Source organism: Malaclemys terrapin, chromosome 2, assembly GCF_027887155.1.
Source record: "Malaclemys terrapin pileata isolate rMalTer1 chromosome 2, rMalTer1.hap1, whole genome shotgun sequence".
Lineage (NCBI taxonomy): Eukaryota > Metazoa > Chordata > Testudines > Emydidae > Malaclemys > Malaclemys terrapin.
Genome location: NC_071506.1, coordinates 221,813,702 through 221,835,045, shown reverse-complemented (window position 1 = coordinate 221,835,045; position 21,344 = coordinate 221,813,702). Strand labels below are relative to the sequence as shown.

Sequence of the window (21,344 nt, the reverse complement as noted above, 5' to 3'; positions counted from 1 at the left end):
ATTTGATAGTGTTAAGTAGTTAAGTAATTATTAAGTATTAGTTAGTTAGTAGTTGGGTCCCATTAGGACTTTGCCGCAGGCGGGGCATGCCCCGGTCTCCCAGGTTTAAGCCCTGCTCAGACTGCAGCAGGCCTATGCCTGTGAGTGACCCCCACGGAGCTGCCTTATACGGTCTTCTATAAAGACATGGTCCAGCTATGTCCACACCCGGCCTTTCTGCCCGAGGTCATCTCCAAGTTCCAAACTGGTCAAGACATTTACTTACCAGTCCTTTGTCCAAAGCTTCATGTGACGGATGAGGAGTGCAGGCTGCATACCCTGGACGCCAGACGGGCGCTGTTCTTCTACATTGATGGAACAAAGCCGTTCCGTAAGTCAATGCAGAGGTTGCCCAGTGTCAGTCCAGAGAATCTTGTCTTGGATCACGGTCTGCATCCGCTTTTGCTATGAGCTGGCAAAGATGCCCCCACTGGCGATCGTGACAGCTCATTTGACTAGGGCGCAGGCGTCATCAGCATACTTCCTGGTGGAGGAGTTGTTTCAAGAGATCTGTCAGGTTGCAACCTGGTTGTCCGTCCACTCGTTTGCGTCACACTACGTGCTGACCCAACAGGCTCGAGACGATGCTGACTGTGGCAGAGCAGTGCTGCAAGCTGCAAGACTGTGAACTCTGAGCCCACCTCTGTTGATTCTGCTTGTGAGTCACCTAGAATAGAATCGACATGAGCAAGCACTTGAAGAAGGAAAAATGGTTACCTACCTTTCGTAACTGTTGTTCTTCGAGATGTGTTGCTTATGTCCATTCCATTACCCGCTCTCCTGTCCCTGCGTCGGAGTTGTCGGCAAAAAGGAACAGAGAGGGGCTTAGGGCTGGCAGCGCTTGATATACCACAACATGAGCGCGGCACTCTGAAGGGGGCCACAGCCGGCCCTACAGATACCGCGAAGGCAAAAGTCTCCAACAGCCACACACGTGGGCACACACACACCTAGAATGGAATGGACATGAGCAACACATCTTGAAGAACAACTGTTATGAAAGGTAGGTAACTGTTTTTTGCTTATGCATGCTCTCCTTCAGAGTCCTACTTTGTTATGGGTGCTCTGGTTTATAGTTTAACTATAAGGAGCCACAGGACAGGTAATGTAAAGAGCATGAGCTTTGCACGGGAGTTTCCAAAACCACAGTAACTTTTACTCTCAAAGCATAGAAGAGTTACAGCTCTTTAGGTAAAACACGAAAAATCTACATGCTCTCTCCAAAGTCTGTGCTCACCTTTTCTTGTGAGTCTTTAGGTTCAGTCTGTGTGTCAGGCAGCTAGAGCCCCTACTGTGGTCCTTCTGTTGTCGGTCAGTGTTTGGTTAGTGAGAAGAGAAGAGCCTGGACAGATCCTGGTCTTAAATATGTTTTGTGTCCCCTCTGTCATGTGACCAATTAAACAACTTCAGCCAGATGGTTAAAAGTCCCAGATCCTCTAGAGTTCTACTGAGAAAACCAGTTTACTTTACCCTGGCAACACCATTGTTAAGACAATCATACGACTCCCACCAGCCACGAACAGCTGTTCTGCGGCATGTGCTGCTGGGGGGGCGAGGGGGAGGAGCAGGGACGGGGCGCACTCGGGGGAGGGTGTGGAACTGGCTGCGAAGAGACGGGGCAGGAGTGGAGCATGGGTGGCTGCTTGGGTGAAGGGATGAGGTGGGGACAGGGCCCGGGGCAGAGCAAGGGCGGGAAAAGGCGGGGGTAGAGGTTTGGGGGAAGAGGTCAGGTGAGGGCGGGGCCTGGAGCAGAGGGGTGGTTGAGCACCCCTGGGGCCTGGAGGAAGCCAGTGCCTGTGACTGGCTTTGGTAGCAGTGGATGCGGATCAGGTGTCCATGCTACTATTTTTAGCTGTCAGCTGACTTTGATAGTATCAATTGCACCACACCTATGCTAGAAAGAAGAATTATAGACAGGCATTTTTGCCTTTTAGCTTTAAGGATAATTTTTCCTTCTGTTGGAAAATATTATATGAACAATGTTTCTCCTTTAAAAGTTTTGATACAGGCACAATATATTTTTCAATGAGTCATATTTGAGAGGTAGATAATATGCAAAAATAAAAAATCTAAATCTGAAATTTTGATAGAAATCACACATTTCCTTAAACTTTAACAGCATTGCACTCTGTTTTTCACCACACAGTTCTCACTGATTTTAGTAGGACTTGTTTGACTAAATTTTATGCAACGGTATGAAAATTCAAGGGTTTTGCCATTTTATATCTTCCATTTTTCCTTTAGATTTCATTTACAATATCAAGCTGATCAGGTAAAGTAACATGTTTTAAGGTACAGAATTTTCCATATATACTGCAGTATTTAAATTAAAAAGAGGAATTGTAGGGTCATCCCCCCCCCCCCCCCCCGGCTTTGTGTACAGTATGTTCCTTTTCACTATCAATTCCATATAGAGCCATCTTTATTCAGATAATAACTGGATACATTTCAGTGGTGAAGATTTAAGGGAAAACTCAGATCACTGACTGTAACTTAGTATTCTAAATAGCCCTGGCATCAATTTATACCATTTTTATTTAATATCTACACATTCTGGTTTTAAAAAGTAGTTAAATAGTTACTGGTACTATGGTCATTAATCTGTTATAGCAAGAGAAATAAGATTAAAATATTTATGGAAACTACAGTGAACAGCTTAGACAACTCCTTGAGGAAGATTTAAATTTTCATCAGGTGTCACTCCCCACTAGATTTGTAGCATTTCAGTCAAATTGTCATCCAAGGCAGGTTCAGGTTATGCTGCCAAACCTGCAGTCACAAGGGGCACCTGGCTCATGGGAGGACTTTCAGTCTACCAGGGGCAGGTTCAAAGGCTTGCATGTTGTTTAATGTTCAGGCTCCAGTGTCAAATGATGCAGAGTGCAAGTTGCTCTGTCCTGAATGGGAACTCTGTGGTGACTTCTGTGAAATCAGAGTTTCTCCTCTTTTTTATATACCCTTGAATGTACATCATAGGGTTCTCCTCTCTTCCTTCCATTAGTTCCATTTACAGCTGATGGTTGAATCAAATGGTTAACTTGAACCTGCTCTGTCATCAGTGGTGCAAGTAAAATCCATATCTTACCGGTACGTGGGGGGAGAGGGCACCAGCTAAGGAGAGCATGTGACCGCCCCATGTGACCCTCCATGTGACTCCTCACCACCACCCCCAGCCCAGGGCCCCCTCGCTCTCCCTGTCCCCTCCCATGTTACCGGGGGTTGGGGGGAGGGCTCTGTCCACGTCCTGCTGCTGGGACAGGGCTAGGGGAGAGGCTGGGGGCAGGCAATACAGCCACTGGAGGAGCTGCTGGTGTTCTGTTCCTTTCCTTGCTGCCCTCCCAGCAGGGAAAGGAGCAGAACTCCCAGCTCTGCCCCCTAGCCCTCTCCTCCGGTACGCTGTACCAGCTATAAATAGCTTGCTGGTATGCCATACCGGCCTACTTGCATGCTGTCTGTCATCATCAGCCTGAAAGGTGACACTGTGTTGGGCCTATTAATTTTTTCTAAAAAAGGCCATTCTCTCTGCTTCTGTATGAAGACCTGGGATATTTTCCTTCCCATCCCCCAGTTTACGTCCCGCTTCTTTAATCGCTACCTTTTACTCAGCAGTTTCCTTCCATCAACTTCAACTCACAATCTGATATCACAGAATAGGCTGGTGTTCATTTATCATTCTTTCCCTGAGAAGCCAAGTATTTGGTGTCAGTGAAAGAATTTGTGAAGTAGGGAGAAATGGCTCTTGAGTTTTAAAAGGAGTTTAGTGTCTTTGTATGTAGAGGATGTCAGGTTTGAGATGTGGAAGCAGCATCTGCTTGGCTCTGTTTTCCATCCTTAGTCTTTCCTAAATGTTCTGTTCATAGTGAACTGAGAGACGTGCAAACTTGTTAGTGGAGAATTTGAGGATTATTTGTTGTTTTGATAAATTTTATATTACCTTGGTACTACTGATTGTTTTTACTTTTTTCCTCTTCATTTTTGGGACACTGCACATGTAAGACCAGTTCATGTGCTATTTCTCCATCGGGTTCAAGGGTGAATCAGTGCAAAGAGGCCGCTTCCATCATGCTCCTTCACATCAGGGGGACACAACTGCAGTCCCCCCTACTCCTCAGAGAGAAGGGATGCTCCTTTCATAACTCTCCTTTGGAATAAGACATCCCCCCCAACGGGTTAAGAAGAGACATCGAGAAGGAGAGGTCATGGCCTTGTTTCCCCTCACACAGAAGGAGTATGCTGCAAACACCAGTGTGGTGTAGCAGCAGATGTGCTCCATAGTATTGAGCACAGTAAGGAATTCTCCTCTGAAGATACCCTCTGCACCACTCCCACTGCAGAGTGGTATCTCAGAGGCACTATGGGGCACAGAATGTTTAATGTAAACTTGTTTTCTGGGAGAATTGGAATTTTGCCTGGCTTGTAAGTATGATTTCTACTCTTTACTCTTGTAGTGAGATACTGAAAACAAGCTTTCCGAATGAATCACTGGCATCAGACAGATTTAGTCTGAACTTTGTCTTTTCTAAGAAGGAGAAGTATTGGTGACAAGTACTCGTTGTATACATAAGTAACATGCAGAAGCTTTGTTTTCTTACACTGGCAGTTTGGGACAGCACTTGCAGCAGTAGAAAGATCAATTACACTTCATTATAAATCGACTTTGACTGTCTGGGCCAAATCCCGGCTGATCTATTATGAAGTTATTATTGATTGCTGTCTTGTTTGCAGTTTCTTTTGTCAATGTGCTGCCACAAAACTTGACATTAAAAGCTTCTTTTAATTGGAGATGTCTATTGCATCAACCACGGTAGCCATAGTAAAATACATTTTTATTTACATGCATGCAGCTGAGTTTGATAAAATTATTGATATATATTACCCATTAATGCCAAAAGAATGACCCAAAGACAATTGGGTTAGGTGTGCAGTCTCTCAGCTACTTATCTGAAATATCTGTCTAGAATTAGGACAAATATTGTTTTGTCAGCATGACCAGTGCCAAAGAATATTGAAAAATTTCATATGAAATAAAAGGGATAGAAGAAGAAAAGTAAAAAGTGGGGGGAGTGGGGAGAAAGCTACTGTAATTATGCTTTACTGGGGACTTGCTCTGGACTGATATTTTTCCTCTCTGATAGCTAATCTAGGAGTAGTCATTGGAAAACTTTACTCCTGGTGAAAGCTGTTTACTGGTTCACTAGCTAAGTCTCTTTTGCAGTTGTATTTACGGTATATTTGTCAGCTGAAAACTGGAGTGTCTAACTTGCAGATGTCATAAAGCCTTGCTATTTAAGGAAAATGGCAGAAGAGCACAATACTTGAACTTGGCAGAGGTGGGTGTTCCATCTCCTAGCTGTGTGATGGGGAGCTGGAAGCCCTTATACCACTGGTTGCAGACCTATGGTTCTTGGCTGCTCACCTCCATTGCCTTATTAGACTAAGGATTTTCTGAAATTCTCCCACTGTTGCTCTTGCATTGTACACTCTATCAGTGCCAGTAGTGTCTCTTGAAGTTCTTTCCAAATATCAACAGCATCAGCAATCTTTCTGCAATTTGTCCAGGGCTATGGAAATAATTTCTGTATATTCAGCTTATCTTCTACATTTCTCTTTAGTCTGATGTTGACTACTTTGGCTGTGATAGTTCCATCGATTTTTATCACTGTGCAGGGTGGGGTCCCACTTCTGTCTTCTCAGTCTACACCGCCTATTAGCAGATCTTCAGTTGTTAATCACCAACATGTAGTTTATTTGCATTGGTCTTTCCAGCAATCTTTGATCCATACGTCACACCGCTTACAACGTCAGTTCCTCTGACAAAAGGAGTCGAGAGGAAAGGGATGAGATATCTCCATCCAGAGATTCTTCTTGGTTCTGGCTCTGCTAACCTGCCTTTCTCCCCCAGAACGTCTTCCTGTGCTGCCTTCCACCCTCTGCATTAATGGACTAAGCTGTTAATCCTCCTCAGTCCATTCTAATCCACTAAATAGGCACAGTCAGGGCCACATTGGGGGAGTTAATTGGTGTTTAAGTGATCAGAGTGCTGACTCCGCTCTTGATTCCCAGCATTCTGTCACAGTCACAATTTTCTTCATAAATTAGCCTCAGAATAGGCTAGTTGTTAATAAATAGCTCAAACCAGTCAGCCAAGGAATTCTGTCATACATCTTGGAGAATTGGTTTGGATCCTCTTGCGTGATTCGGTGAAGCTGAAGTATTTGGCAATTTCAACAATATTTTTCCTTTATTCCTGAGTTGTACTTAAGTCTTTGGCTAAAAGATGCATGAAATGAGAACTGCACCTACATGTTATAAGTTTCAGGTTCCTTTCATTAACTTCTTCTAGATTTCTTCTCATCTTTATTACATTTGCAACATTTCTGTGACAGAGCTGTGCACTTGACACTTCAATTTTTGTTCAGTTTGTTAGAGTTTTTACTGCTGCTACAAGTATGCTGCTGTTTGGGCACTTCCTGATGTGTTAATTGTTTCTGTAAAATAGACAAGCTCAGCTTCTGTTGTCACATCAGCACGTGTTACTGGATCATTGTGCATTCCATCTATCAGATTAATAAATTTCCTGTCAATGGTTTTTGTATACTGTTCGACTTCCTTCTTATTCAGCAAACTTCCAGCAAAGTCTGCTCTGCCAGGTGCAATGTAGCCTGGTCATAACAATTGAACCATGTCAATGTGATGTTTGTTCTGAACAAGACGAAAGGGAGAATTTGTTGCATAAATGAACTGAGGAATCTTTTAATCTCTGGAGTCTTGCTGGAATTTGCTGGTTCTGATTTTGAACTCATCCATGGTTTTACTGGATGATGAAGAAAGTCATGGGGGTTTTTTTGGGGGGGGGAGGGGAGGTTGTATTTTTTGTTTTTTTTGATACAGGTAATTTACTGTCTGACATACGTTTAGTTCCAGCACTGCTGACAGTACCAGCAGATGACTCGGAAGTTGTAGACATTGCAGATGATGGACCTCTTATATCTTAGCTGGACCCTGAAACAAAATGGTAAAAAAGTCATACTCACTCACTAGATATTATTCATTTACAAGCTCATTTACAAATGAGATTTCTTCTGCTGCAGCTGTTTGTACCACTGTTAAATGTGTGATGGGGTGTACAAACCCCACGCTGGGCAAGAAGGGCTTAAGGAATTACATTGAGTCCATTCTTCCCCACCACACCACACCTGTAGCAAATGCTCCATCTGGTAGAGGAATTAAAACACAGGGAAACAGCTCATTTGGTGGCAGACCTGGAAAAGAGCAGACCTGCAACCTGCAGCTCAAAAACAGCACAGAGCAGAAGGAAGGCCAAATCTCTAGAATAACTGCAACAAAGGGCCCTCCCTGGAGGAAAGGAGGACCCACTCCAGAAACAGTCAGAGAGAGAAGCATTCCCCTTTTCCCCACATATGAACCTGGACATTGGTAATCTGTTTTTACTTTCTTGGTGTGGAGTACCCCAGCAGGGGAAAGCCTTGGATTGACCTGGCCCAGGGCCGGGAGGAAGATAGGAAGTGACACAGGGAAGGCAGCCTTAAGCAGCCTTGGTTTCCAAAAAGCCTGGGGACCTCAATGGACTCCCTTGCCTGAATGCTAGGAAGGGCGAGGGGGCCAAGCCCCTAATGTGAGCCAGATGCCCAGCTCCTGTCCGGCAGTCCTGTGGATAACCACAGGGGCCTATTTTTCATGTGGGCATCAGGGTCGCCATTATCAAGAATACCCCTATATGGAGTGCAGCTATGGGCAAGTGTAGACAGCAGAGAGCCGTGCCTGAGAGCGTACCCCAGCAAAGGTAATGGTTCCTGTACGAATAAATTGGACCTAGATAATAGGCCTAGTAGACCCTGGGTGTGGGCAGACCAAGTGGGAGAACTTGGTCCCCAGCCTTGAAGCCCCCAGGGAGACCATCTTCCTGCAATGCACTCATCGGGAAATTAAACCCTATCCCAGTGCCCAGGTACAGGTCTCTCTCATTGGGGAGAGCACGAAGCCCCTTGCAGTGGGACTAGCCCCAACCATAGCCTACCAGTGATCTTGGGTCAGGATTGAGAGCAATTCTCCAATGTATTAAGGGGATGTAAACTAGCCCCCGAGACCCTCGAGGAAGCCAGGGAAGATGCGGACTCCCGGCCTGCAACAATGGCTGGAGTGGGTGAAGAACTGGACCCTGGGCAAGGGGGTTCCAGCCAAGAGGCAGTGCCACCAGAAGATCCTCCCAACAAGGAAGCAATATGTACCCCACTCCAGGAGGGAGATTTACTGACCAGAGAGGCAGACTTTTTGAAAGACAGAGGGAGGATGAGACCTTGAGTCGTGCATATGAACAACTCCCAGTAGTTAATGGCGAAGAAGTAGATCCCCGCTTTGAGCTCCAAGGGGAATGACTGTAGGCTGGAAACAGACCATCTGACAGGGAGATTCAGTCACAACTCCTCATCCCTCAGCTGCATCAATGAGATGTTTTGCGACTGGCCCATGCCATCCCCTCCACGAGACACCTGGACAGGAGAAGACTTTGGCCCGGATCTTAGATCACTTCTTTTGTCTTGGCTTACATGAAGAAGTTAGAAACTTCTGCAACTTTTGCCCTGAATGCCAACTAGTTGAGCCAAAAGGGGATGAAAGCCTCCCTTGTCTCTCTCCTGGTTGTTAAGAACATAAGAACGGCCATACTGGGTCAGACCAAAGGTCCATCTAGCCCAGTATCCTGTCTACCGACGGTGGCCAATGCCAGGTGCCCCAGAGGCAGGTAAAGATCAAGTGATCTCTCTCCTGCCATCTATTTCCGCCCTCTGACAAACAGAGGCTGGGGACACCATTCCTTACCCATCCTGGCTAATAGCCATTAATGGACTTAACCTCCATGAATTTATCCAGTTCTCTTTTAAACGCTGTTATAGTCTTAGCCTTCACAACCTCCTCAGGCAAGGAGTTCCACAAGTTGACTGTGCACTGTGTGAAGAAGAACTTCCTTTTATTTGTTTTAAACCTGCTGCCCATTAATTTCATTTGGTGGCCCCTAGTTCTTGTATTATGGGAATAAGTAAATAACCTTTCCTTATCCACTTTCTCCACATCACTCATGATTTTATATACCGCTATCATATCCCCCCTTAGTCTCCCCTTTTCCAAGCTGAAAAGTCCTAGGATGGTGTTTTCTGGGAGATCACCAATGCATTGTAGTTTTCTCAGGAAATCAGTGGTGTCACGGAGATAGCTGGGAGTGCTGGTAGCACAACCTGGAAATCCTGGACGCCCCATTACCTCTGGAATTGGCACTCTCTCTGAAGGACTATCCGGATATGTAGACTTTCTGCTCAGACCCTATGCCACCATCACTCCTAGTGAGCCCCCGCGGACTGCATGTTGTGCAGGCCTGCTCTACGCAAAAGAATAAATAGACTCAAATCAGATGTAAAGAATTATAACATTCAAAAACCAGTCAGAGAACACTTCAACCTCCCTGGACACTCAATTACAGACCTAAAAGTGGCAATTCTTCAACAAAAAAACTTCAAAAACATACTCCAACAAGAAAGTGCAGAACTAGAATTAATTTGCAAACTGGACACCATCAAATTAGGCCTAAATAAAGACTGTGGGTGGATGGGTCATTACACAAACTAAAAACTATTTCCCCATGCTAATTTTCCCCCCTACTGTTACTCACATCTTCTTGTCAACTGTTTGAAATGGGCCATCTTGATTACCACTACAAAAGTTTTTTTCCCCTCCTGCTGATAATAGCCCACTTTAATTGATTTGTCTCGTTAGAGTTGGTATGGCAACCCCCATCTTTTCATGTTCTCTCTGTGTGTGTATATCTATATATCTTCCTACTGTATTTTCCACTCCATGCATCTGATGAAATGGGTTTTAGCCCATGAAAGCTTATGCCCAAATAAATGTGTTTAGTCTCTAAGGTGCCACAAGTACACCTCATTCTTTTTGCTGATACAGACTAACATAGCTACCACTCTGAAACCTGATTATATTGAGCAATTAAAAAATCATTTCAGAAGTCCAGTAGTAACAGTGAAAATTTAATTCATAAATCCTCCCACAACAAACTAACATACCAATTATATTTTGAACAGAAACATTTTAAAATTAATAAGTAAGAGTAATCCACACCAAACACAAATGTATGACAATAATCTAAGTCATCATTTACTAGCATAGCAATACATGGTTGGCAGTCCTTAAGATTGGTTCATAATAAATTTACTAACCAGTTGACCCAGATAATTCAGACATGTCCATGTCATCATCTTCAAAGTCATTGCTTTCTGAGGAGCATTTTTCATAATGTTGTTTCATTCTGATAGCCAGGCCTTGTATCTCTTTATTATTCACATTTGTTCCATTGTTCACATTTGGTGCACATTTCTTTTTTACCTAGAAGTACAGGACTTTCTTGAAAATATTCCCAGATAGGGTGGTATTTGTGACCTGAACCTAAGGCAGTTTTTTCCTCCAGTTCCCAGTCATTGACAATACTAGAGGCTGCACTCTGAAGAATATTGCCCCTTCTTCCCAGATTGTGCTGCTTGGACATCAGTGTTGCTCCTTGCTGGTTTCACACACAGCTCCTTCTCCCTTGTTACATAACTCCTCTGCCACATCCCCACCCTACCCCCAGAAAAACAAAAGAACGAACAACAATCCAAGACTTTCGCTTTTGTAACTCATGTCCTTTGCACTGCGGTCTTTTATTTGTTTAGAGAGAGAGAGGGGGAGTTATTGGAGAAGTTAATGGATTTCTGTTTGTTTGTGTATCAGTCTGTGTAAACATGTAAGGAGACTGAGCAAGGCCATTCACGAAGTGCCCAGAACCATCCAGAAGCAAGGGCTGATAGTTACTGGGCCTATCAGTGTTTTTCTAAGAGGTAGAGAGTTTTTCCTTGTGGATGGAGTACTAAATATTCATAATTTGAGAACTGAACCCATCAGAGCTCAGGTAGGGAGACCCTATAAAATAGGAGTATGAGCCCAGGTGGGCTCAGTGGATGATCCTAATGATACAAGATGATGTCTCCTGGAGTCAGAGGCTAAGTCTCAACGCCTGTGATGACTTTTGCACCCAGTAGCACAGCCCCTCATTCCCCCACAGGATAAGCCCTTAATACAATACATGACCTATTGTGCTTGATCTCAGAAGTTAGATGTTTTTCTCCTCATTCTTTCTTCCTATAAAAAAGCAGCCTTTAACTTTCTTTATATAGAGAAGCAGTCTTCAATATATCGGTTTTATTTAACTGTTTAAAAGATTATAAGAAGTTTAGGGCCATCCCTTAACATATTTTGTATTAAATTTGGATTTAATTTTAAAGTGGTCTATTTTTAAAAAGAAAAACATCTTGTAATTTAAAGAACAAAATAAAACAATCCATTTAAATCAAAATCAGTTTCCCCCTCCCATAAAATCATTGATTTTTATCCCCCTTGCATAGGGAGGCCTGTGACATTCTTCATTAAAACTTACTTGAGATAAATCATATTGCACAATATGATTTATCTCAAGTAAGTTTTAATGAAGAATGTCACAGGTCTCCCAACTTGTATTTTCATGAAGTCGTCATTTTGGCTCGGATACAAAAGAATTTGGTACATCAGATCAGTCTGGAAGATGAACAGTTCAGCAACCATATACATGTACTACACTTATTGGAGGGATGAGTGTGTATGCTCTGAGGAGCGCAGGGGAGTAGTAGTTTAAAAAAAAATGACATGAGCCTTTCTTAAGATATCTTATTCTGGAAGTGTTATGTACAATTTTACTGTAAGATATTCCCAAAATCATAGTTATGGGCTTGATCCTACTCCCATTGAAGGGTGAAGGACCGGCCCCTATATTTTTATTCTGTTAACATCCTGCTAGCCATATCTATGTGGCCATTGTTTCATAGAAGCTGAAATTCATGTTGAGAATGTCAACACTGCCACACAACCACCCCATGATTGCTTCTCAGACCGGACCTATCACATTCAGATCCAGCATCTTCTGGGAATACTGAGTGAAGCTTGCTGTGTGCGAGAACTTTGCAGTAACATCCCTTTCATAATGATCCTGTGGTGCAGTGCTGATTCATTCTGAAAAATGATCTATCTAATTCTTGCCTATGTGAGGTTTTTGTTGCAATGTACTCTTATGGAAGAAGATGGCAGGAGAGGAAAATTATTGGAATGTTCAGCTCTCTGTTTGGGGTGGGGAGGAAGACTGCCTCTGAGTTCAGTGCTTGCTTCCCATCTTGTACCTTAGCAACATTTGGAAATATTGTTAGTTTTGGTATGTCCAGGTTTTCTCCTAGTCACGTTTTACCTTAGTTACTTCTGTAGCATGTTAACCAGAACCTGTCAGTCAAACAATTGTTAGAGAATGTTATGACCAAGGTTTGACTCAGAACAGAAGCTACAAACAAATTGTTGTTTTGGAACGTACCAGACTCAACCTTCCAATATGAAAAGGTTGGCCAGACTGGAGCTCATATGTCATTTCTACGTCTACCCACTTTTTCCACTTCTGTCTGCTCAAGCAAGGGACAGTACTGTTGGTCCTCAGCTCATTAAATTAGCTGTTGTCTGAACTAACCTAATGAACTGACCCTATGTTCTTTCTAAAATGTAGGCAAATAGAAGGGAGCAACATATTTACACGCAATTTTGTGCTTGATCCTGCACCTACTGAGCTCAGTTAAAAACTTCTGTTGATGTCAGTGAGAACAGGATTGGTCCCATAACTGCCACTGAAATAAATGGAGCGGAATTGGCCCTTAACCTATCCATAGCAAAGATTAACAACTTTGCTTAATTACATTAAGTTTTCTTTAAATATAGCCATGCATGTGTTTTCAAAGAAGGCTGAAGACTAGAAACAAGCCATTATTGCCCTAGAAGGAGATATTTTAGACTAAATTCAGTTTCATATCAGAATAATTTGTAATGACCTACAAAAGCAATTTCACAAGTTTTCTTCACACTTTGTGAAAACACTTACTGAAAGATCTGGCAGTTTTCAGGCCAATCTAATTTTTCAAGTCAAAGTTACAAGTACTTAAATAAGGCTTTGTAGTAGAAGCTGATTGTAACTTTTACCTCCCCATGACACATGAGTATTAATGCAACTATTTTGTTAAATTCCCTTCCTCCTGTGAAATTAAACTAATTTACCTCACATACTTTGCTGATACAGTATATAAGTAAAAAAGGCATATTGATTTAAGAATTTCTGTTTATCCTTGACTTGCCTCCCTTCTCTTACTCTGTGACATCATTGCATTGCCTCAAAGTCTAAGGAGCAGTTTTATTATGCTTCTCAGACTTGTTCCCCACTTTTCTTGAAAGAGATTATTACGCTGTTTCTAAATATTAGTGCGTTTGTCTGATCTGCATATAAAATTTATTCTTGAAGGGAAGCAGAATACAGACAGATTTTCTGAGTGTAAGACATAACTGAGTTTGGGCCAGAATTAAAATGATGTAGGTATTATGATAGTAATGTTGCTTAAATGTAAACATATGGCAGTAAGCTAATATATTACAACACCAATATTTCTCAAAGCTGTTCCAGAATAAAACGTTTGGAATGGGCAACACAATTGCTCTCTGCTGTAACATAGTTACAGCCTGTTGCATGTTTGAGCTCCGTCACAGAAGGGATTGAACTGTTGATAACAGGAGATAGAGCTTAAAAGTTTGAAAACCATCCATGCAAGACAAGTCCACATTTTAGCTATCTTTGCTGTACCAGTATTATAGGCAGCAACACATACAATTGTAGGTTGATTTTTTTTTAATTTGTCAAGAGAGAATCTTTTTACTAGTTATTGCACATAGTGAGCTTCAGCATTTTCTGTTATCAGTGAGAACAGTATTGGGGGCCATAACTCCTATTGAAATAAATGGGAGCATAATTGGGCTCAATCCTTGTTCCAAAGAGACTCAGTCTAAAGATAGACAAAAGGTGCCATATCAAAGTAGAGTGATGAGATAGTGATTGGCCATGTCTTGGTAATACAATGCTATATTAAAATGATTCTGTTTTTCTCCTTAAGCTTGCTGTTGCCAGTCAGCAAGTTTCCTATAAGCATCAGGGCAGACATGTCTCTTCAGAGGGAGTTGAACACTGCAAAGTGCTGATGAGCTAAGGAAGGGGTTCTCTGCATTGGATCTGGTATGAAGACAGTATAGAGACAGTTGTGGGAGAAGTAGACAAACGTTGTATAGAGGGAGAAAAGGGGAAGGGAACAACTTGGAACAAAATAAGGGTAGTGCTATGGAGTTATATAGAAGACAGTGACAAGAAACTTGACTTTGATGCAGTGGGAGCTACTGTAGGGATTCAATTTTGCCTTACATAAGTATATATGGTTACTTTTGTATCTGCAGTATTCCCTTTTACTTCCTCTTATATACTACGCAGAATATCTGGAATTCAAGAAATATTGATGTAAAGTTATTTAAACCATTATCTAAAGCAAGTGGCAGGTTTTTATAAGTGATCATGTTGTTAACTCAGACTGCTCCTATCTGAATATTTGCCCTATTCTGTTCACATTAAAATGCTCTTTAGGAAAAACCCCATATGTGCTTTTAATTGGACTGTATAGCTGTAAATTGGATTGCCAATTGTTGTATATTGGCATTCTGATTAAAACAGTGTCCACACATTCTCAGGGAATCATTTCCAAGGTGATTTTCATTTTTCAAATCAACAGAACTCTCCTCACAGGGAGCTGTGCAGTCTTGTTACAGCTAGTTAGTAAAATAACATGTTCTGGTATTGCAAGGCTATTTGTGATTTAAATCAACTGTATCTTGGTTCCTAGTATTCAAGCCCATTACGGAAGCAAACAAACACACACTTCATGCCATGCATGTTGAAACAACTGGCAAATTCCTCGTCTTTCAAGGACGTCTATAGAGCAGATTAATTGTAATTTCTAACTGTTGTTGAAAACATATCATTAGTGATGAACACCATGAAACAAAATACTCTTACAGCTTTCTCAGGACAAATTGGGAATAAACAGCTTGCAGTGATTCTCAGAAAAGGCTGTTTGGGATGGCACAATATTTTGGGTGTTACAGCTTTCTCTTAGTTAAAGTATGACTCTCTTTAAAACGTTAGCATGCTCAGTATACAGTACTTCATTATCTAGTAATCAGTTTAATTTTATTTATCCAGCAACTTTTGCCTCATGGGTGCCAAATATAAGGTGTTTATGTACAATAAATAGTCCAACAGGGGAATAGATCAGCACTAATATTTCAAATGCAGCTTAGTTAAGGTAGTTGTGAATTTTTTTCTCGTTATTTAGTGTTGTGATATGCATTTTATTTTCTTCTTTTTAAAGGACTTCTGGAATCTAATCAGAAATCAAGACAATTAGATTTTTCAAAGTTAAGTAGAGATAACTAGGAATGGGAGAATTAGTTGTATAAAATGAATAACCCAATGCGAAATAATGGGCTCCAGACTCTAGAACAGAACTCTACAGTTGTGGTTCATGTTCTGTTTACTTCTACCTTAAACATGAGATCTGAGCTGCTGCATATTTCTTTGTATTTTAACATATGTATCTTATAACCTTGTAGTCCTAGAAGAAGGGCCAGGATTACTTTCAAATAATAAACTTTAGTTTGTCTAGCCCAGCTTTCTGTTAACTGGAAGTAAAAGTTACAGTTAAATTTCTGTGGTATGGAAGTAAAAGTTACAGTTAAATTTCTGTGGTATGGTCTATGTTAATGCAGACATCGGGTTCTTCCTCCTCACTCTCTGTGAAAGGCAAGAAGATCACCTGTTGTGACCCAGAATCTAAGGCTTTCTCCTCTTTCTCTCCAGTTTGGTTTATCCCCTGCAACATGCAAAAGCAGTTTTCAGCTTCTCTCAAACTGAAAACACTTTAAAAAAAAAAAAAAAGTGGGTAAGGGAACTGTGCCTGTTGAAGTAACTCTTTCCCGGGTAGGTTATCTTAAGGGGGATTTTTGCTGTAGAGCTTATGCAGATGCCTGTTCAGCACAGGGAACATGGTCTCTCAGGGAAAAGAAAATCCCACGTAAATATGCATTAGCAGCAGGTACAATGTATAATTTAATCCACTAAAACAATTGCTATCTGCTGGATCAGAGAGCAGAGTCAGCAGTGAACAAACTTTGCAGCAAACCTGCTGCCTAGCATTCCTTATACACTTCACCAGGCACTATTGACTGGAAGTGCAGGTATCTACGGATGCATCCCTGATTACAGAGTGCCAAATTTGTTGAAGTGCCTAACTCCCACTGATTTCTGTGGGAGTTAGGTGCTTACAAATCTGGCCCTGACTGCTTAGAGCAGGGCTTCCATAAGAAACTATGTCTAGAAAGAGCTGGTGAAGAAATCAGTGATTCCCTTTCTTTCTACTCCTTCACCTTCCAACTCAAGGCTCTTCTAGTTTGGCCTTGAGTCTCTTGTTCTTCCTCTGTAGGATGTTTTCTCTCTACAGATCAAGCCACAAAAACGCAATTATAAGGAACCAATCTGGAAAGGCAGAGGGAGAGTACACAAGAGAACAGAAAATATTGGATGGTGATTGGTTGTCATCCTGAATGTCAGGGTGAGGAGGAGGAAACAGCATCCAGGTTGTCTTGACCAAATCATAGAATGTGAATTAGCTGGTAAATAGGAATTTTCCCTTTTTTTCCCTTTCCTTTGACAAACAGTGGGCTAATGGTAAACCACAGTGTGTTTTGTAAACCTCTTCACAAATCCCAAACCACCAGCACCACATTCCTCCTTCCTTCATGCTAAGTTTGGAGCATCCCTCTGCCTGGTACCAACAAGAAAAACAAAGTTATGCAAAAACTAATAATAGATGTTTAAATAATGTTTGTGGCTTCAGAACTAAATAGTCCAGAGTTTAAGCACATATCTTTCAAAGATACAACTGTACCAATCATGATTAATATTTTAAGACAATTTTATAAATATATGTTTGAACAGTTTAATCTGATATTTTCTCTGCAGATGATTCAGACCATCAAGACTCTGATTGAAAACGCAAATAGTGTATATGAGAAGATAGTACAGTGTCAGAAGGCAGGTAAGTGCAGGCTCTCTTTTTGAAAAATTAAAATACAGTAAGGCATTTCTCCTATATTTTCATTTTTTACAAAACCTTAGATTGGGTTCATTTATTCCACTAATGCACAAAACAAAATTATTCAAATTTATGCAGGCACAAAAGCAGCAAAAATGGACCTTCTTAATACTGATTTAATCATGGACAGTGGGGTCTATGGCATTTCAGTTGAATTTTGGAACTCATTCTTTTTAATCCTTTTAACTTTTATAATTGGACAGTAGCCTGCTGACATATTCTATCTTAATAAAGCAAAGATAAAGTGTAGAAAATACACATTGATATATTTATGAATGAGAGATACAGCGCTATTCCTACACACATTCAAGGCCATGCTTTTTAAGTGTATGCCCGAGGTGTTGCTCAACATGCTGATGTAGGGGAAGAGTATAATGTGCACACTTTGGGTCCAAGCAGATGCTACTTTCTATAATGTACTTTATGTATTTTAATGCCAGAGTGGTTAAAACATTGTGTTCTTCTTCAAGTGATTGCTCAGGTGTATTCTACAGTAGGTGTGCATGCTCACCACATGCACCGGTGTCGGAAGTTTTTCCCTTAGCAGTATCCATATGGTGGAGTGCCGTTGTGACCCCTAGAGTGGCGCCTCTATACCGCGCTATAAGGGGAGCTGCGCACTCCCCCCACCCTCAGTTCCTTCTTGCTGCCGGTGAAGGTAGTCGGAACGTCTTGCTCCAGCCTTGCTGCAGCTTCTCTAGTTGACCTTAGTGGTACAGTTACTTTTAGTAGTTTTTCAAGTAGTTAGAGTGGGCTCAGGGCATGCCCCATGTCCCAGACTTCAAGTCGTGCGACTCCTGTCGCTATGCCCAGAAGTGATCCACACGCTGAGTGTCTCCGCTACTTGGGCAAAACTCATGTGAGTGAGCGCTGCAAGATCTGCAGGTCATTCAAGCCGCGGACTAAGAAGGAGAGGGACATCAGGCTTCACGCTTTCCTGATGGAATCAGCGCTGACCCCTACCCCGGCACGCCGAGTGGACTTGGCGCCCGGCACCACGTCTTCGGTGTGTAGCGAAGTCCCCTCCACTAGCCAGCACCGCTCCTCTTCCAAGAAGCAAGGGAAGACTTCCATCTCACAGCGGCACCGAGAAAAGGAGAGGGGTGAGGCTGGTCCCAAGCCGGGCAGCCCTCGATCTCCCCCGGGCCCTAGGCCTCCGTCTCATGTTGAGCGGAGTAGCCCAGTTCCGTCCGCGCGTGCCTCCCCTGCCGTGAGGATGCTGTCGACACCAGAGGCTGCACAGGCTGCGCAAGACATCTTGAGCTTACTGATACCAGGGGCACCACCAGTGTTGGTCCTGAGGCAACCCGCTCCTGAGCACTCATCAGACCTCCCCGGCACGGCACAGCTCCCGCACTGAGAACTGCTCCTTACCGTGTTGGACGCGGTCTTCTCGCGGCTCACGCCAGCCCTCTACACCAGTCAGGTTGACCGGCTCGCCGCTCGAACGGGAGTCTCGAGGCTCCTCCATGCCACGCCGCGCCGCGCCAATGCTCTTCCTCACGTCGCAGCTACTGCAGCCAGTCCCGATGCCATTGACGTCGACGCTCCCACTTGAGCTCTGCCAGGCATCGCACTCGGGACTCCTCCTGCAATGCACCGGAACATCGTAGCTCCTGGCGCTGGGACGAGTACAGGAGCAGCACTTCCCATGGGTACCGGTCCTTGGTGTCGAGGTCCCGGTCCTGCAGAAGGCACCGTCGTAGGCACTGTCGCTCTCGCCGCTCCTATGAGACTGCGCAGTCAACGGTGACCTCAGCATCGACACCCAGCTACCCTAGCCAGGACAGGTGGCGCCACCTGGCCCCCAAATCATCAGTGGCAAGGAGCACCATGGCAAGGACAGTGGTGTCAATGGGCACTGTGGTTGCAGATGCCTGCTCAGACGGGAACCCACTCAGTGGCCGGAGCGTCCCAGGCTCCTTCGGCCTCCCCTTCTCGGCAGAGGGACAAGTCAACAGGTCCCGAGTCGGTGGCCCTGCGCCCGGACTCCGACTTGGGGACTGACCCCCCGGTACCACCCAAGACTCTCGGCTCCGCGCCAGCCCCCTCTCCAGCACCAGATGATGCCATTACAGCACTGCCACCCATTCCACAGGAGGACTTCAGGGAACATCAAGACCTCCTTAAGAGGGTGGTGTCCAACCTCCAGCTCCAGGCTGAGGAGATGGAGGGCCCGTCTGACTCCCTTTTCAATGTGCTGTCGTCCACGACACTGGGCTGTGTGGCCCTGCCCCTCCACCAGGGAGTAGCCAACATTTCCACTACCTTGTGGCAAACTCCTGCTTCCTTGGCCCCCATTTCCAAAAAGGCGGAGAGGAAGTACTTCGTGCTGGCTAAGGACCATGAGTACCTTTATTCCCATACGGCACCTAACTTTTTGGTGGTGGAATCGGTAAACCACCAAGAACGACATGGCCAGCCTGTGCCTACCCCCAAGGATAAAGACGCCAGGAGACTGGATACTTTTGGCAGGAAAGTTTATTCTTCGTCAAGCTTCCAGCTCAGGGTGGCCAATCATCAGGCCCTACTGAGCTGGTATGACTTTAACTTATGGAGGTCCCTACCAAAGTTTGAATCTCTCCTCCTGGAGCGGGACAAAAAGGACTTCAAGGCTCTGGTATTGGAAGGGGCGGCAGCGGCAAAAGCAACCCTCCAGGCGGCGTCGGACGTGGCTGATATGGCAGCCCACTCGATGGCTTCTGCCATTTCCATGTGCAGGGCGTTGTGGCTCCTACTATCCGGGCTGTCGGCGGAGGCCCAGTCCCTCATGCAGGATCTGCCCTTTGACGGGAAAGCGCTGTTTGCAGACCAGCAAACGGATGTCCGTCTGCACGGGATGAAGGATTCCCGTACCACCCTGCAAACCTTGATCCTCTACGTCCTGCTGGCTAAGGATAAGACCAGGCCGCAAACTTCAGCTCCACCTGCACGGAGCAGATATGAGCCCCCGTCCAAGAGGCCGAGAGACCAGAGGCATCGGTCTCAACATCAGTCCCACTCTGCCCCACAGCCCGGGCCCACTAAGGGCAAGAGGCAGGGAAAGAGGCGGTTTTGACTATTTGCAGGGGGGCACCAGGCCTGTTGCCAGGGAAACCCCCCTATTAATAAAGTTTGTGTTCTGCAACCGATTGTCTGCCTTCCGAGTGGAGTGGTCCCATATGACGTCGGACCAATGGGTCCTCAACACCATTTCCAAGGGCTACATGTTGCAGTTCACCTCGCCCCCACCTTACCACCCTCCGTCCCTGGTGAGCCCTGGGGACCCGGAACATGCTCGCCTCCTAGGGCAGGAGGTGGCATGTCTGCTCCACCTGGGGGCGGTGGAAAGAGTACCAGTAAACTTTCAGGGCAGAGACTTCTACTCCCAGTACTTCCTGATCCCAAAGGCAAAAGGGGGGCTCAGGCCCATCCTGGACATATGGGATCTCAACCGGTTTATGGTCCGCTCCAAGTTCCGCATGGTGTCCCTGGCCCCTGTCATTCCCTCCCTGGACCTGGGGTACTGGTACGCTGCCCTGTACCTTCAGGACACGTATTTTCATATCCATATATTCGAAAGGCTTCCTCCAGTTCCTGGTGGGGTGGGATCACGGTTCACGGTCCTCCCTTTTGGTCTATCCACGGCACCCGGGGTTTTCACCAAGTGCATGGTGGTGGTAGCGGCCTACCTCTGGTGGAAAGGGGTGCAGATTTTTTCCATACCTGGACGATTGGCTTCTCAAGGGCAGCTCTTGGTCCCAGATGCAGGCCCATGTGGAACTGCTCTTGTCCACATGCGCAGATCTCGACCTAGTAGTGAACGAGAACAAATCTACATTAGTCCCAGTTCAGCGCATAGAATTCATAGGGTGATGCTGGACTCCTTAAGGGCCACAGCCTCTCTCCCTCCAAGCAGGTTCAAGACCCTCAAAGGCCTCATCGCCTCAGTCACAGCCTTCCCCGTGACAACGGCAAGAGCATGCCTTCAGATCCTCAGGCACATGGTGGCATGCACGTACTTGGTCCGCCATGCGAGGCTCAGAATGAGGCACCTCCAGCTCTGGCTAGCCTCTCAGTACTCCCAGGCCTGGGACGGGCTGGACAAAGTCATCACGGTACCACCCCAGATAGTTGCCTCCCTACAATGGTGGTCCCTCCCGAGCAACATGTTGC

At 44.5% G+C, this 21,344-nt stretch overlaps 1 protein-coding gene across 1 annotated transcript in view; it reads left to right on the top strand.

Moving 5' to 3' along the window:
- Window positions 1-21,344, top strand: part of PLCL2 (phospholipase C like 2) — a 198,894-nt gene that overhangs the window by 134,787 nt on the left and 42,763 nt on the right. The window contains exon 5 of the mRNA XM_054020018.1: window positions 17,057-17,132. Coding sequence (XP_053875993.1) covers window positions 17,057-17,132 — 76 coding nt within the window. The remainder of the gene's footprint in view (window positions 1-17,056; window positions 17,133-21,344) is intronic.